The 19,512-nt window shown below is 33.6% G+C and overlaps 1 protein-coding gene across 3 annotated transcripts in view; it reads right to left on the bottom strand.

Moving 5' to 3' along the window:
- The window catches only part of LOC114346442 (glutamate receptor ionotropic, kainate 2-like), a 793,663-nt gene that overhangs the window by 119,482 nt on the left and 654,669 nt on the right, over positions 1 to 19,512 (bottom strand). For all 3 annotated transcript variants that reach the window (XM_050656454.1, XM_050656452.1, XM_050656455.1), the window contains one exon: positions 645 to 842. In XM_050656454.1, the coding sequence (XP_050512411.1) occupies positions 645 to 842 (198 nt within the window). The remainder of the gene's footprint in view (positions 1 to 644; positions 843 to 19,512) is intronic.

The following is a 19,512-nucleotide window of genomic DNA, read 5'->3' as shown; positions in this document are numbered from 1 at the left end:
GCGCAAGTTGGCACAATGTCACAATTGTTTATTGAGATATGCTCTAACCACTCACCAATTTTTATGCAAATCTATGGAGGTTCAACGAAATCGTAGGTAATAGCTCATATCCACCTCCAGTGACTGCACTAATAAGGTTTGTGACAAAGCAAAGGGTCTGAAACCTAAAGTAATCTGTTGGTCATATAAACCGGTTGTCAAGTCTATGGCTACTTTGGTGATGCATAGCATATTACAGGTGATGCGGCTTCCTGGTTTTGATGCTTTCTATTATTTCCGAAATCTTATGCATTCTTCTAATAACTTCACTGTTGATATCAATAATATTTTCAGGATTTTCCTTGAAAACCCACAATTAAAATGCTTCCAGTTTCTTATTTGTCACTAATTTAGAGTGCATACCTCCACTTTTTTTTATTATTAAGAATATTTTTATTAATCAATAGCTTGAGTTATCACAAAGTAGATGACCTCAAGGCTTAGCACCTTATATTAGGTGACATGAAAATATCGGATTAAATGAGGAAAATAGTTAAGAATGCAACATTTCACTTCTTCTTTCTTTATATACCCTATGTTAAAAAAATGTGTTTCTAAAACAATTAAAATAATTAAATATGTTATATAAAATGATTTTTACATACCCTAAAAAAGGTCATCGTAGAACCACTTTCCAAGGTACCATAAGGAATTTCAGTCTGTCCCGCTAAATCCTCTGCATTTTCTATTGGTGTTATCATTCTTTCTACTGTCAAAAAGGCGGCTAAGTTTGCTGTATACGACGATATGATAATAAGCGTGAAAAACCACCAAATTCCTCCAACTATCCTCGTTGAAGTAGCCTAATGAAAAATAGATCATTTTGTTATCGGTATATTAACTAATTATTATTTAAGAAATAATATACTTTCAATATGAAAGTTCCAACGTAGAGTTAAAGAACTTTTGAAACGAAATACTTGGAAATTATATTGTATATAAATATTGCGGCGGTAGCCTTCATGACCATCCTAAGGCTCAAAGCAAAAAAATACTTGGAGGGCCAATTAATGATGACACTAGAACTAATCTTCACTGAGAAGATTAACACTTAACATTAACATTCTTTTCCGTCGACCGTCCATTTATGATAATTTTAACACCCTCAAAATCATTGATTAATGAATGATTTTTTATTAATGAACGATTTCATTATAGGCAACACAACATACATTGCTTGCATAAATTAATTAAACGCTCTGTGATTGGCAGTGACCTATGTTGTAGGCAACCAAACATATACCTATTTATATTCCCACTAAAAAAATTGAAATCAAGTAGCCGCTTTTAGTACTATCTGTCATTGTATGTCATTATTTAGGTACTTTATTGTTTAAAATTCTGTGTATTTGAAAAATCAAAAGATGGGTATATCTTTATTTCTGAAAAGTACGGTCGACGGAAAAGTTTTGTAACGAACTCGTGAATTAAAATGGCGATTAACAATCTCGAACATTAACGCGCTCGCTACGCCCACGCGTTAAAATATCTCAATTGTTAATCGCCCTTATTAATACACTTGTTGGTTAAATAACTATTAGGTCTGGATCCCGCGTATGAAAAAAAAGTTGATTAATAGCAAGCTGAAAATTTGTTATTAGCTTAAGGGTGTCTAGTCGGATAAACTTTGATATATGGGAACACTGGAACAGGGGAAGTTTTAATTGTGGCACAGGTTTTAAAATTTGGAACAATCAGACCACGAAAACGGCACATGTATTTTGTCCGACAGAACACACTTAAACTCTCCGAAGAGAAATTAAACTCTCATGCAAAAATCAGACTGCTATTTATCACCAAATGGGCGTTTTAATAAGTGGAACATGTAGAATATGTCAAATGACAGGAATTATGACAGGTGATAAATAGCAGTCTGATTTTTGCATGAGAGTTTAATCTCTGTTCGGAGAGTTTAAGTCTGTTCTGTCGAACAAAGTAAATGTGCCGTTTTCGTGGTCTGACCGTTTCAAATTTTTAGCCTGTTGTACAAATAAAACTGCCCCTGTTCCAGTGTTCCCATATATCAACGTTTATCCGACTAGATACCCTTAAGCTATTAACAAATTTTTAGCTTGCTATTAATCAACTTTTTTTTCATACGCGGGATCCAGACCCATATTACCGTCTAGATAACAAAAAGTTGCAAATATTAATGGGGAATAAATATGTTTAGAAATACATGGAAAATATTGAGGGAGCCATATCCAGCAGTGGATAGATCCGGGCTGAATGATCATGATGAATATGGTTCACTGATGGATCTAAAACTTCCCATGATACTGGATCAACAGCCTTTTGGGCAAACATTCAACTATAATAAATCTTACATCCTAGGTCAATATCTATCTCTCTCTTTCTCTCTCTCTCTCTCATTCAACTATAATAAATTTTACATCCTAGGTCAATATATATATATATATATATATATATACATCCTACTATCAATTTGGCATCGATACATTATGCATTTACCATCGATTTGGCATCGTCTTGCAAAGTGGCATCTGTATATCGATGCCACTTTACACTACCTTAATAACTTTATTCCTGTACTTGCTACCAGAAGTCTAATCAGCTCGGTAGTTAGAGATTTGATTCCTTGATGTTACTTTAATATATCAGCTTTCCTTGTTTACCTCTTACTAAGTTATATAAGTTTATTCCATAAAATGTTTGAGTCCAAAATGATCGTACAGTGAAAATATTATATACATTTAGTTCAGTGTTTTACCGTTTTGTCGCTGCCGTTATATACATGAAAACGTATATCCCACTTTCATTATCAATCATTTTGGCATCAGAAATTTGGCATCACTGTTGAATACAATATTATTCACAACGAAAAATAGACAATTTGAGAATGTATATATTATTTTCATAAAGAAATCAGTCTGGCATCATGTTTTATTGTTTTCACCCAATTTTGAAAAAATGTGAAAACTTTGTATTATCCACGTCCGTCTGTCCGTCTGTCTGTAACCACAACTCCTCCGTCAATATACCAGCTAGAATGACAAATGAGGTATCAAATGAAAGCTGATAATCCAAGGATGGTACTAAAGGTGAGATATTTGACCTTGGCGGTCTGTCCGTCGGTCTTTACGACCGCGAATATAACTCCTCCATCATTATACCAGGTAGAATGACAAATGAGGTGTCAAATGAAAGCATATAATCCAAGGATGGTACTAACGGTGAGATATTTGACCTAGGCTGTCTTTCCGTCGGTCCCTCCGACCGCAAATATAACTCCTCCGTCATTATACCAGGTAGAATGACAAATGAGGTGTCAAAAGAAAGCTTATAATACAAGGATGGTACTAAAGGTGAGATATTTGACTTAGGCGGTCTGTGACTCGGTCCCTCCGACCGCGAATATAACTTATCCGTCATTATACCAGGTAGAATGACAAATGAGGTGTCAAATGAAAGCTGATAATCCTAGGATGGTACTAAAGGTGATATATTTGACCTAGGCTGTCTTTCCGTCGGTCCCTCCGACCGCGAATATAACTCCTCCGTCATTATACCAGGTAGAATGACAAATGAGGTGTCAAAAGAAAGCTTATAATACAAGGATGGTACTAAAGGTGAGATATTTAACTTAGGCGATCTGTGCGCCGGTCCCTCCGACCGCCAATATAACTCCTCCATCATTATACCAGGTAGAATGACAAATGAGGTGTCAAATGAAAGCTTATATTCCAAGGATGGTAATAAAGGTGAGATATTTGACCTAGGCTGTCTTTCCGACGGTCCGTACGACCGGGAATATAACTCCTCCGTCATTATACCATGTAGAATGAGAAATGAGGTGTCAAATGAAGGCTGATATTCCAAGGATGGTACTAAAGGTGAGATATTTGACCTACATGGTCTGTCCGTCGGTCCGTCCGACCGCGAGTATAACTCCTCAATCATTATACCAGGTAGAATGATAAATGAGGTGTCAAATGAAAGCTTATAATCCAAGGATGGTACTAAAGGTGAGATATTTGGCCTAGGCAATCTTTCTGTCGGTCCGTACGACCGCGAATATAACTTCTCCGTCATTATACCAGGTAGAATGACAAATGAGGTGTCAAATGAAAGCTTATATTCCAAGGATGGTACTAAAGGTGAGATATTTGACCCAGGCTGTCTTTCCGTCGGTCCGTACGACCGCGCATATAACCCCTCCGTCGTTATACCAGGTAGAATGACAAATGAGGTGTCAAATGAAAGCTGATAATCCAATGATAGTACTACAGGTGAGCGATTTGACCTAGGCTGTCTTTCCGCCGGTCCGTACGACCGCGACTATAACTTCTGCGTCTTTATACCAAGTAGAATGACAAATGAGGTGTCAAGTGAAAGCTGATAATCCAATGATGGTACTACAGGTGAGCGATTTGACCTAAGCTGTCTTTCCGCCGGTCCGTACGACCGCGACTATAACTTCTGCGTCTTTATACCAAGTAGAATGATAAATAAGGTGTCAAATGAAAGCTTATAATCCAAGGATGGTACTAAAAGTGAGATATTTGGCCTAGACAATCTTTCTGTCGGTCCGTACGACCGCGAATATAACTTCTCCGTCATTATACCAGGTAGAATGACAAATAAGGTGTCAAATGTAAGCTGGTAATACAAGGATGGTACTAAAGGTGAGATATTTGACCTAGGCGGTCTGTCGGTGGGTCCGTCCGACCGCGAATGTAACTCCTCTATCATTATACCAGCTATAATAATAAATGAGGTGTCAAATGAAAGCTTATAATCCAAGGATGGTACTAAAGGTGAGATATTTGAGCTGGGTACTCTTTCTGTCGGTCCGTACGACCGCCAATATAACTCCTCCGCCATTATACCGGGTAGAATGACAAATGAGGTGTCAAATAAAAGCTTGTGGGTGAAAACCTAGGACTTACGAAGTCCAATTTAAAAATAGGGCATATCAGAGATATGCCTTAGACATCATAGAAGACAATGACACAGAAAAATCAAACAAGCAATATGTCAAAAGGGCCTTAGTTATGTATCTTCGGTCCTGTTGGTCCAATTGTGATGTATAGCACCTCAAATGATAGGATTTGACAAACAGAATATAATGAGAGAAAAATGAAATACAACCTCATGTCAAAAGGGCCTTAGTCGCGTATCTTCGGTCCTATAAGACCAATAGTGACGTACGGCATCTCAAATAATAGGACTTGACAAATAAAATACAATGACACAGAAAAATCAAATACAGCAACAAGTCAAAAGGGCCCTAGTTATGTATATCTAGTCCTATTGGTCCAATTGTGACGTACAGCAGCTCAAATGGTAGGGTTTAATGAACAGAATACAATGACACAGAAAAATCAAATACAGCAATATGTCAAAAGGGCCTTATTTACGTATCTTCGCTCCTATTGGTCCAATCGTGGCGTACAGCACCTAAAATAACTGGATTTGACTAATATAATACAATGACGTATGAAAATCAATTACAGCATCATGTCAAAAGGGCCTTAGTCTTGTATCTACGGTTCTATTGGTTCAATCGTGACGTACAGCGTCTGAAATGATGGGATTTAACTGGCAGAATAAGATGGTGTAGACTAATGAAAATGACGGCATGTAATAACACTTTAAAATTGTAGAAATAAAATGGATTAACACACATGGTATGACATATTAGGTGAGAGTATTTAACAAATAGAATACGATTACATACGTCCAGTTTTTGACAAGCTACTTCTCTACATATGATAAACGCGAAAGGGCCCCAACGTTCACTGCTCGACATAGGCCTCCCGTTCACTGCATATACCCACTGCTTTCTGACGCTGTGACTTGAGAGGATAGGATTTAACGAATAGAACGACAAAGAAGACTAAACAAGGCAGCTCACGGGAAAAACACAACTGTCCGTTTTATACTCTACAGGGAAGCATCAAATATTCAACGTAAGAATATATTAGAGTATAACGGTATGATAAATTTTTTTCTTCTTTTTTTCATTTAGTGCATTCCGTACGTTTTTTAAACATAATCAGGAGAAGTTGTTGAATTTCTGAAGTTTATAAAAGAATTTCTTAACAAACCTTTTTTTAATTGTGTTATGGATTATTTTTAAGAATGTGTTTAAAAGGCAGTTCGCAGGCTTATTGTTCAATGGTCTTATCACTTTCAAGCGCCTGTCTTTTTTGTAGGACTATTAATTGTTACTTGTGATTTCAACCATTCTAGCGGGGCAATGCCTTTTCTATAACTGAAATGAATATTGTTATCCATTTAATTTTTTTCCTCAATTAATTGAATGCCTCCTACTGGTGTTTGGTCTAAGCTTACCGCTTTTCCCCATTTAAGCTAAACTGCTCGTCAAAAGTTAGGGATATAGAAAATTATGCTCATTTTCATAGCTAATTTTTTCGAGAACAGATTAACGGATTCCACTATTTTTTTTTAATATTTTAGATTTTTCTTTAGTATTTACACAGTTGTGCAAAGGTTTACACAAACTTCTTTTTTGTACTTATACCGAGTGGTAAGTATAAGTACAGAAAAGAAGTTTGAGTAAACCTCTTGATAGGTATTAGTTACGTATCTTCACTCCCATTGGTCCCAACGTGTCGTACGGCGGCTCAAATCATTGGAATCAGCCAACAGAATACAATAACTAGGGAGCGGATTTATATGCGATCAATTTTGATGAAATATTCGCATATATATGCGGTAAAAAATTACGAAATATGCGCAAGATATGCACAAAAATTCAAAAAATGCGCATTTCGGGAAACCACAAATTTTCTGTCTTATTTAGTAATCTTATTTATTATTTTTCAAATAAAATCATTTTTTATATATGCAATTTATTCACAGTTTTTACAAAAACTGCTACCAATAGTTACCTATTTAAAATAAAACAACAATATCACTATAAATATATCTTCGATTATAATTCACTACAATGTGTTTTTCCAAATTCTTTACGAGGAAACATATTCTTTGATCAGACAAAATATTTTTATAACTTGAAAAACTCCTTTCAACATCGATAATTGGTGCGTATTTAAAATAACTTGTTAATTTCCGTTAGAAAATCGTAAAACTTTGGCTAAAGGTGTAAATTCTCTTAACAATAGAGGATTTAAAAAATCACCAGAATTATAGGTAGGTACCTACCCTAATAGCACAAGGACGTCCAATGGACGTCCTTCACGGACTTTAGGGACGTCCATTGGACGTCCGTTTTCGTCCGAGGAACGTCCTTTATACGTCCTATTTTGGTCCAAATGTCGCGCTACCGAACGTCCATTGGACGTCCATCTAATGTCCGAGGGGACATATATTGGATCTTAATCGGACGTAAATTGGACCTTAATCGGACGTCCTAGGGGACGTAAATTGGACCCTAATCGGACGTAAATTGGACCTTAATCGGACGTAAATTGAACCTTAATCGGACGTAAATTGGACCTTAATCGGACGTAAATTGAACCTTAATCGGACGTAAATTGGACTTTAATCGGACGTAAATTGGACCTTAATCGGACGTAAATGGGACCTTAATTGGACGTAAATTGGACCTTAATCGGAGTAAATTGGATCTTAATCGGACGTCTTAGGGGACGTGAATTGGACCTTAACAGGACGTCCAATTTTGGTCCAAATTCCACGTTGCCAAACGCCCAATGGAGGTCCACCTAACGTCCGAAGGGACGTTCGGTGGACGTCAATTGGGCCTTCATAGGACGTCCCAGTTTGGTCCAATGTATTGCTGCCGATCATCCATCTAACGTCCTGGGAGGACGTTCGGTGGACGTCTAGAGACGATATTTATACCTGTGGAGAATGTATTGTGGGAAATAAAAAATATATTTTTTAAGGAACTTATATTACATCTTATATTAATTTACAATTATTGGATATTAGATTATTTACATTAAATTATAATTACATTTCTCCAAGAAATTAACGCACCACCTTAAAAATGGGCCATTTTTGATGTCTCGAATTTCCTAAAGCCATTGTCCCATCTAAGTGATTTTTTTAATAATATTATAGCCTAGGCTATATGGGCTACCTCCATAAGCTTGTCATGCACGGGGAGCTATACTGTAATAATATTATATCACATCGCTGAGGGAACTCTACATTACATATACTTTTCGAATCAAAACTTTTATTCTCTTAATATTATTACTTAAAAAATATATACTACATTCGTCTCGCTAAACTCGAAAAATAACTTATAAACCATAAAAATCTCCAAAAATATAAATGACATAAATGAGAATTGGCACAATTATTATTATGGTTTTAAGTTGATTTTTCGGATTTAACTACAATATTATGCAAAAAATTATGTTATATCGCAGATTTAAAATGGGTTTATCTCGAAAACAGTTATATTAAGTTTAGCGAGATGATTGTAGTACACTTTTTTTAAGTAAAAATATTAAGAGAATAAAAGTAGACTGGTACGCAGTCTGATTTTTGCATAAGAGTTTAATGAAATGGTAACAAATCAATTGGAAGTTCTGTCCGACAAAATACATGGAACGTTTTCGGTAGTCTGATGTTCCAAGTTTTTAACCTGTTCCACAATTAAAACTTCCCCGGTTCCAGTATTCCCGTACATCAAAGTTTGTCCGACTAGACACCGTGAAGCTATTAACAAATTTTCAGCTTGCTGTTAATCAACTTTTTTTATTACGCGGGATCCAGGTCTGTAAATGAATACAATAAATAAGTAGGTAGGTACATATTATACACTTATTTATACGAGTACAATTAATAGTAGAGCTGGTTTTTGGGATGTTACAAGCAGCATTTGCATTTCCACAGAGATACTTATGACAGAAATAATAAAATACCGAGACGGACTATTATTATAATAATTTACAAAAGGACCCGACGGCCGACGCTATAGGGACAGGTAAAATTTATGACTGAACAATGCACCGAGCATCGATACAAGCAATATGTACCGGTCGAAGGTTATTTTTTATTGTGCCAAATGGACGTATATAGTACCTACCTTTAAAAATCGAATACACAAATTAAAAGATATTTAACAACCATAAAGATTTGTCAAACTCTATCACCGACTTCATGAAAACAAGTATTACTACATTCTTTGATGGTTTTTGCTGTAAATTTTAAAGGATTGACATGAAATTTGTCATACGCATAGCTAACATGCCAAAGAAAAAAAGTGATATTGTGCCAATGTGTGCTATTGCCCTGGGGTGAGTTTCACTCTTTCTCTGGGGTGAAAAACGTTCAAAATAAGTCCGGACTTCGATAAACTGATTAATATTAAGCAACCTTTATTCCATACTTACAAAGTATGTGTACTTACAAATTAGTATGTGAATTTGGGGGGTGAGTTTCACCCCGAGGAGGGGTGATATACAAAATATAGATAGATACACAAAAGATATACAAAAATGTTTCAAAACATCGAAAAAATGTGGTAAAATGCAAATATACATATCATATTATGATAAAATTGCGATTTTGGCGATTTGCCTTTTTGGATAGAATGATGATGATGTTGATTAGGATAAAACTGCGAAGAATTTTTTTATCGAAATATAGTAAAAAATATGAAAAATATACCAAAAAGCTTGAAAAAATATGTAAGTATGTAAGGAAAAACATAAATAATTAAATAAACTTTTGACAACACAACACAAAAGTTTGAAACACTCACTATTTGGATTGGTTGTCCTGGCTTGTGATTTTCTTCTTTGCAGATGACGCTCACGGATCGATGTCAATGTCCAACGGACGTCCGAGCACGGACGTCCAATGGACGTCCAAAGGACGTTCATATTTATTCAACACGTAAGTACGTCCAACGTCGGACGTCCGAAGGACGTTCATTTATAGTCCATCCGCATTAGGACTAAAACTGGACCTATTTTGGGCACACGTACGCTCAACTTCAAAAAGATGCTCTCAATATTCATCTGTAGTAAGGATACATTGATAAAAATTATATTTTTGCTTATTAGAATTAACCACCAAACTTCTATCATCTTGGTAACGGGAATAATAAAACATTATAAAGTCCACTTTACATCAACAATAATTGAACAAGAAATTGACGACAAGTTATTCAAGGTCAAATTTGGCTTATACAAAACACAATTCTACTTCCAATTTTGCCGTGAATAAACAGAAAATAAAGAAATTTGACAAAATAAAACATATCCAATTGTTCTATTTCATCAAATTTGGCCTTGAATAACTTAGTCAATTTCTTGTTCAATTTATTGTTGATGTAGAGTGGACATAACGAATAATTTACCGATCAGATTTTCACACTTTACATAAAAACAAAAACATGTATTAGATATTAAACTACATATACAGTTTTGAATTAAATATGATTTATAATCTTTTCCATTTAAACTATTTTATTAACATAATTAAGTTAATATTTTATTAAATAATTTTGCTGTTTAATCCCCTTATTTGTAGAATATGTCCAATATGGACGATTGGAAAAGGTCCGTATTTCGTCCGAGTACGGACGTCCAAAGGACGTTCATATTTATTCCACCCGAAGGACGTCCAACACCGGACGTCCGAAGGACGTACATATTTAGTCCACCCGAAGGACGTCCAACGCCGGACGTCCAAAGGACGTACATAATTAGTCCACCTGAAGGACGTCCAACGCCGGACGTCCAACGCCGGACGTCCAAAGGACGTACATATTTAGTACACCCGAAGTACGTCCAGCGTCGGACGTCCAAAGGACGTCCGTTTATGGTCCATGGACGTTAGGACCAAAAATTGACCTATTTTGGACGTCCAAAGGACGTCGTGTGCTATTAGGGTATTAAATATAACAAAAGTATATAAAATTCGGATTTCCGGGTAAAACATCCTTCGTCATTTTAACATCCTACAATCATTTCATAACGGCGGCGTATTATCCTATAAGTACTTTGTGTAGAGATCGTTTATTTTCTAAGAAAAAATGAAAGGCGGTTAATGAGCTGTCTCTCTTGGTTCTCGAATTAATACAGACCACAGCCTGTGCGTGGAAATATTTTGTCGAATTAAAAAATTTAAATTTTGTTTTGGACTAATGAAATAAAACATTTTAGTAGTTCCAAAATGACACAAAATCTAGGCATCGGATAAAAAAGTTTATTTGAAGAAAGTGTATTTTTTTGTTCTTCTTGATGGCGGTACAGGCTCGTTTTTTTAATATTGTATTTAATTACAGAATAATTTTCAAATATTACCTAATATATTTTTCAAATTGGGCTCTGTACCGCCATTCTTTATTATATTACGGATACGTGTGCCAAATATCTTGAAAAAATATTCAAAATTACAGCCGCAATCTTGGAACGCGTTTTGGCTACCTGTTGATCGCTACTGTATCACCTTAAACAATTTTTTAAACAAATTCACAAAAATAATTTTTTCATTACGAACGATTTTTTAGATAAGTTGGGTTATTCTGAGCAAAAAAGGTATCTTGAGATTTTTCTCTAAAATTGATTTTTGTCGAGTTATATGGCCATTTTCGCATTTTTCAGGTTTTAAATCGCGTATAACTCGACAACAATCAATTTTAGAGAAAATTGACAAGAGACCTTTTTTGTTCAGAATGTCCAAAATTATCTAAAAAAAAATTTTTCAAAGTGAAAAAATTATTTTTGTGGATTTGTTTAAAAAATTGTTTAAACAATTTTTCGACCACGGCACCTTGTGAATATGTTATAAGGACCTCTTTTTGAGTAAGTTTGTGCAAAAAAATCGAATCGGAATAATTTCACTAACAGGGGCGACGATAAATCCGGGACTATAGCGCTAATTATTAATAATTAAAAATAACAGCTTTGTAATAAAATAATGACAAAAATCTCTTAAGGACCTTGAAGCAAGGGTTTGAAACTTGATCTGCTCACTTTTTAATTTCATAATAATAACTTTTAATCGAGTTATTAAGACTTAAAAATGGCCATTTTCGCATTTTTCAAATTTTTAATCGCATATAACTCGACAACAATCAATTTTAAACAAAAATGGCAAGACACCTTTTTTGCCCAGAATGACACAAGTTATCTAAAAAAAATTGTTCGAAATGAAAAAATTGTTTTTGTGAATTTGTTTCAAAAAAATTTTTTAAACAATTTTTCGACCAATGCACCGCCCGGCACCCTTTGGATATGTTATAAGGACCTCTTTTTGAGTAAGTTTGTGCAAAAAAATCGAATCGGAATAATTTCGCTAGCGGAGGCGACGATACTGCCCGGTCTACTTTTGATGCTGATGGTGATAGAATAGATACTTTTTATATAACAAAAATAAAACTTTTTTTAAACTCTTTAAAAAATTTGTGGCGGGTTTTCCCCGAAAAGTGCGTTATTTTTTGGACATTTTACGTTGAACTAGTCGATTTGGAATTTGACGAATAAGAACCAACTTTTGATTAGCTCCAACTCTGTTTTTATTGTGTGTCCAGACTTCATACATACATCATTTTTTTTTACTGTTTTATAAGCTTTATATTTGCTAGGAATAGTTTTTCGATCAAATACTTACTTTTTGATTTATTTGCGAAAAACCATCTAAAAACAAAAGTTACAAGGAATTTAATTAGTTTATCCACTTACGGACTTATTTGGACCTATATTTTTTCACACTCGAGAAGGGGGTGGTACTCATCCCCAGAATAAAAGCACACACTGGCACTCTGATGTTCATTTCGCGAAATATCGCAGGGTTCGTATTTAAAATTTTTAATTTACTCCTCACCCCTTTCCGTGGGGGTTCGTTTTTGGTATCATTCGATAGACTTTTGAAAAATATTGAACACGCATTTTTTAGTTTTTCGATCTGACGTTCATTTCGCGAAATATTCGCTTTTTTGTGAAACTTTGTGACTCGCACATCATTTCTTCAGATTTGGGAACACTTAATAATCGGAGGGGGCCAAGTCAGGAGAGTAAGCCGCATGAGAAAGTAATTAGAACCCCAACTCGAATTTTTGCTACTGTCACAACGCTCTTGTGAGTCGATGTATTGTCTTAGGTCTTGAGAACACTTTTTTCTTCTGCTTATGGAGTCGTTTTTCATTCATCAGATACCGGAACTCATCACATAAATTTTGAAGACCCTGACATCAAAACTGTATTAAATTATATGTGATCTAAGTAAGTTAATGAAAAGTCAGAATAGATAGAGTAGAACACTTATAAAAAAAATTGTAACAAGCAATTGGACATCGTAAGTTCTAATTTTTCACAAAAAGTGACCGGAAGTTGAACCGGCAGTCGATATTTGAACCCTTCGTGTAACTTTTTGTCAGCTGATATGACGGATGAATTTTGTTCACCTACAGATATGGACGAACAGACAGGCATGAAACCGGAAGTATGTATTTGTTCTGGTCTTTCTTAGTCGTGTTGACCAATAGTTTGTACTATTTCGACGAATTTAAAACAGTACTTTCGGTTGCAACTCTGGAACAGGCAGTCCGAGGTCAAACTTCTCACATGTAATATCATATTTTGGTTATAGGCTTTCATTTGACACCTTATTTGTCATTCTTTCTGTCCTACTAATAGACGAGTTGTGTTTATTGACGGACAGACATGGATAATTCTAGGTTTTCACATTTAATGATAAAAACAATAATTATACAATTCAGTTAACCTGACTATATCATTGTGATAATGACTTCTTATCTAAAAGTGACAACGGCAATAATTGCCGTTGTAATAATTATTATTCCATTCACTCACGATAAAATATCGCAAAACCTCCAGATTTTAAAGAACCGCTTGGATTGACATAAAATTTGGCACACACGTAGCTAAAATGCCAAAGAAAAAAGTGAGATTATGCCGATATGTTCTCTTGTCCTGGATGTGACTTTCACCCCTTCTTGGAGGTGAAAAAACATACGTGCAAAATAAGTCCGGAAGTGGATAAACTGACTAATTCTAATTCTAAGCAAATTTTGTTCTATAAAAGTTTTAGGTCAATACTTTTCGAGGTATGTGCGAGTGAATATGTTTATTTTTCATAGAAAAACACGTTTTGGACGGATTTTCGCAAATAACTCAAAAAGTAAGTATGTACATATTTTATCGAAGAAAATATTCCTAGCAATAATATAGCTTATGAAAAAGAGGTGTCAGTATAAGGTCTGTAGACCCAGTAGAAGCAGGGTTGCAGCTAATGAAAAATAGGTTCTTATTCGTCAAATACCAAATCGAATATTTCAACATAAAATAACCAAAAAAATAAAGCACTTTTCGGGAAACACTCATCATAACTCTTTTAAAGTGTTTAAAAAAAAAATTTTTTGGTGTTTTTAAAACAGTTTCTAGCGTGAAAAGTAAGCAAGTTACGCTGAAAATAAAATCGTTCCCTTTTTTTTGGCAAAAGAAAGTCATGAAAATTAATTGTTACCGCTTCACACGTTACTTTAGATAAATGTATTGTTTATACAGGGTGTCTCCGAAAATAGTGCGTTCCTTTAAGGTGTGGATATAATACACAATTTAGAACAAAAAGGTGTTGTAACATTTTTTCCTAAAATTAACCGTTTCAACAAAAATTACGTTGTTCTCCATAAGAGTAAATTTTTATTTTCATAAATTTATATGACCTGGCAACATGGCGTAGAAGAACCTGTGACTGTGAAATTTAATCTAATGGGACCCCTTGTTTATTTACTAATTGAGTATCAATTTGCATATCAAAATGTATTTTCGTTTTTTGGTCAAACGGCTGAATTTAGAATAAAATATAAGACTTTTTTGCTCTACATTGTGCTTTCTATCTATACCTTTAAGGAACGCACTATTTTCGGGGAAACCCTGTATATGATCTGTAAGTTGCATTGGTTCAAAATGCTTATTTTTGAAAGGGGTTTTGTTGAAAGGCCTCGAACGAATCACTAGTCACGAGTATGTATATGCAAATTTTGAACAGCCATATCTTAACCAATTTTTGTCTTCCAGAAAATCAAAAAATTCCAAATATTTAAAAAAGCAACACCTACATTTTTTACTCTTTAAGATATTTGGTATCACTAATAATTTTTAAGTTATTTTGACAAAAGTCTTTTTTTCAAAATTAAAGATTTAAAAAAATTTACTTTAAAACCAAATTTTTCCACAAATAAGCACTTTGAACTGATGAAACTTACAAACACAAACAATACATAAAGTTACTTGTGAAGTGGTAACGATTAATTCCATTTGGGCTGTTAATTAGAGGGAGTTTTTAGAATATTTTTAACCAAAAAAAAAGGAACAACTGTATTTTGAGCGTAACCTGCTTACTCTTGCTGCTGGAAACTTAAAAAAAAAAATAAAAATAAACGTTTTCTTAAACACTTTAAGAAAGTTGTAATAAGTTTTTCCAGAAAAGTGTTTCATTTTTTTTTATTTCACGTTAAAATGTTCGATTTGGAATTTGAGATATAAGAGCTTATTTTTCACTATAGTCTGTTTTTAAACAAGAGGAGTCATTCAAATTTCCTGCGCCGTACACCTTGTTTGTAATTGGTACAACCTCAGGCAATTTTACTCATATCAAATTTTGACACTATTGGCATTTCATAGGTTAGTTTATTTATTTTATCAGCAATTTTTGTATTTTCTGCGTTCTTCCTTTTATTTTTAGATTTTTAGTCAAGATTACCGTCAAAGGCCGATATGATCAACCAAAAAAGAAGATTTATCTGATGATATTTCTAGTGACTTTCTTGGGTGTGAATCTGCCATTTAGTTTACCTACTCCTCTTGGTTTTAAAACAAAGCTTAGCAATAACTCTGCTTCTACTGGGTCTACAGACCTGACACATATACCATTTTTTCACTTTTTTATAAGCTATATTTACTATTTGCTAATTTTTTTTCAATAAAGTACCTACTTTTTGAGTTATTTGCGAAAAACCGTATAAAAACGTTTTTTTTTTTGTTGAAAAATGAACATATTCACTCGCAAATATCTCTAAAAGTATTGACTTAGTGAAAAACGCTATAAAATAGAAGTTGCTTAGAATTAGTCAGTTTATCCAATTCCGGACTTATTTGAACGTATTTGTTTTCATACCCTATAACCGACGAAACTCACCTCCAGATCAAAAGCACATATCGGCACAATATCACTTTTTTTCTTTAACATATTAGCTATAGGTACGTGTCCCAAATTTTATGTCAAACCAAGCGTTTCTTCAAAATTCTGACCAAAAACCCTAAGTAAATTAAACGAAAATATAAAATGAATTTTTCAAACAAATATTTTAAGTCGGTATGAGAAATTTTAATTTAACAGATGAAATCAAATAAACACAATTCAACTCGTAAAATATTTAGACCCTTGCTTGGTAATCCAGCTGAACAGGTAAAGAACCTACCTTTTATGTAGTTTATAATCTGAGAGGATGGAATATTTTACCAAAATATTCCATCCTCTAAGTTTACAATAGACCTTTTCTACCTGTCCTCAAAAGATCGGTATTTTTAACTCGTGGCAACGTCGAAAAGCGGCAAAATGATGGGAAATACACATTTTTATGTGGTGGAAGTCAAAATGGTTATGAAGTGTAAAAATTTTTGTATATAATTTAAATTTTTAAAATTAAAATTTTAGAAAACTGAGAACGATACAGGGCGTTAAAAAATGCGCTCAACAAACATACACGAATTAAAATTCGAAAATGATAGTATTTCTTGGTGATGCCAAATGACTGCAACATGAAAAGATGACATAATGATAGCGGGATGTATATATATATATATATATATATATATATATATATATATATATATATATATATATATATATATATATATATTGCATTTGCGTCCCTCGTGGCTTCTGTATAGTTTTGACTCTTCGTGACTTCCGATCAATATACAGCGTGTATATTAACAAGAATAATTTCATACAGTTAGCGCTCGCTTTGGCATCCGTTATACTGGCAACAATGTACTTATAGTATCAAGTAAAATATTTAACCTTGGTCGTGTTTATGTGCAAATTTAGTTGTAGAACCCAGACAAATTCTATTTATAACTTTTGCCAATTAGGTGGTTTTGCTCGGATATACGATAAGGATTTGCTGTAAATTGTTTGTTTTCGTTTTTTTATACTCTTAAATCAAGTTAGAAAAACTTATTTCTTGGGTGTAGTTATGAAAGATGTATTTTCTAATTTTTTAAATTTTCTATTTTATTTCTATGGAAGAAGATTATGTATTATATATGATAATGTAATGTTATATTATGTATGATAATGTAATGTACTTAACAATACCACTATATACCCTTGACAACTGTTTATTTTTTAAAGTTAATAATTGTTTGATGAGCCTTTCGATAGGTTAGGTTAGGTTTATTATTAAATTTTATTTTGATAAATAATCGGTATTGTTTCTCTCTCTCTCTCTCTCTCTCTCTCTCTCTCTCTCTCTCTCTCTCTCTCTCTCTCTCTCTCTCTCTCTCTATCTCTATCTCTTCCTGTAATCCCTTCCCAGCGCATCCTTTTCTGTTTTATTCTTTCGAAATTTGCTATACAAGTATTTTCCATTGCTCTCTGTTTCTCGCTCTCTGTTGGACTTCTCTCCATCTCAGGCTAATTCTTTCATGATCTCTTATTACAGTTCTTCTCCAGCTATTATCAGGTCTTCCTCTTCTTCTTCTTTCGTCTGGTTGGTATTCGAGTGCTTGTTTGGTTATATTATTTCGATCCTTCCCCAGAGTCCGTATAATCCATTTCCATTTCATATTTTTAATCGTGACTGTTATTTTCTCTTATTTTGTTCTTCTCCGTAGATCTATGTTTTTTATTTTATCTGGCCAGTATATTTTTAGGATTTTCCTCAACGATTTTTTATAAAGGTTTGTAATTTTTTGCTAGTTGTTTCTTCCTGTCTCTTCCTGTAAATATTTTGATTTTGGTTAATTCTGATATATCGCGTGTGTTCCAGTTTTTCCTTAATGGATTATGATTATACAGGGTGTTAGTAAATAAGTATGAAAAATTTTAAGAGCTATTTCTACATGAAAAATTAATGACAGTTTGCTCTATAAACATATGTCCGCAAATGCTTATTTTCGGAGATACGGGGTGTTGAAATTTTTATTTCAAACTTCCAATTTATTTATTGCTCTAAGACCAGTTGAGCTATGAAAATGAAATTTGGTGAGTTTTAGGGGGTAGTTATTACAAATTTTATGACATACAATTAAGAATTTTGTATTCATCAGTGGCGCGCCTACGGCCAATGGTCTGAATTATTTTAAAGAAAAAAAAATAGTACGCCACTGAGATATTTCGAATTAGAAATTATTTTTAAATTTCGCATCTAATTTATGATAAAAAACCTTTCTTGCCTTTTTTTCATATGATGCACCTTTTTTATGCAGAAAAATAAAACATCTTGGCGCATATTTTTCATTTCTTAATACATCATCAAGAACTATCCAATATAATAATACTTAACTAGAACAATAACAGAAAATATTACTAATACCATTTCAACTAGGTGCAAAGCTGCAAGAAATGTTTAAAATGATCTCCTTTACAGGTAACAGAAGAATTTTATATTCATCATTGGCGCGCGTACGGGTAATGTTCTGAATTTTTTTAAGAGAAAAATAGTACGCCACTGAGATATGTAAAACTAAAAATCATTTTTGAATTCCTCCTTCAATTGACGACAAAAAACCTTTCTTGCCTTTTTTTCATATGCGGTGCTGTTTTTATGCAAAAAAATTAAACATCTTAACGTTCACAAAGTATTTGAACTAATTTTCTATGCATATGGAAACTACCTCAAATACTTGGTAAGCGTTAAGATGTTTTATTTTTTTGTATAAAAACGGCGCCTCATATGAAAAAAAGGAAAGAAAGATTTTTTATCGTCAATTGAAAGAGGAATTCAAAAATGATTTTTAGTTTGACATATCTCAGTGGCGTGCTATTGTTTTCTTCAAAAGATTCAGACCATTACCCGTACGCGCGCCAATGATGAATATAAAATTCTTCTGTTATCTGTAAAGGAGATCATTTTAAACATTTCTTGCAGCTTTATACCTAATTGAAATCTTATTAGTAATATTTTCAGTTATTGTTCTAGTTTAGTATTATTATATTGGATAGTTCTTGATGATGTATTAAGAAATGAAAAATACGCGTCAAGATGTTTTATTTTTCTGCATAAAAACGGTGCATCATATGAAAAAAAGGCAAGAAAGGTTTTTTATCATAAATTAGACGTGGAATTTAAAAATAATTTTTAATTCGAAATGTCTCAGTGGCGTACTATTTTTTTCTTTAAAAAATTTCAGACCATTGCCCGTAGGGGCGCCAATGATGAATACAAAATTTTAAATTGTATGTCAAAAAATTTGTAATAACTACCTCCTAAAACTCACCAAATTTCATTTTCATAGCTCAACTGGTCTTAGAGCAATAAATAAAGTGGCAGTTTGAAATAAAAATTTC

This window comes from Diabrotica virgifera, chromosome 7, assembly GCF_917563875.1.
Source record: "Diabrotica virgifera virgifera chromosome 7, PGI_DIABVI_V3a".
Taxonomy (NCBI): domain Eukaryota; kingdom Metazoa; phylum Arthropoda; class Insecta; order Coleoptera; family Chrysomelidae; genus Diabrotica; species Diabrotica virgifera.
This window is presented reverse-complemented; position numbering and strand designations above follow the sequence as displayed.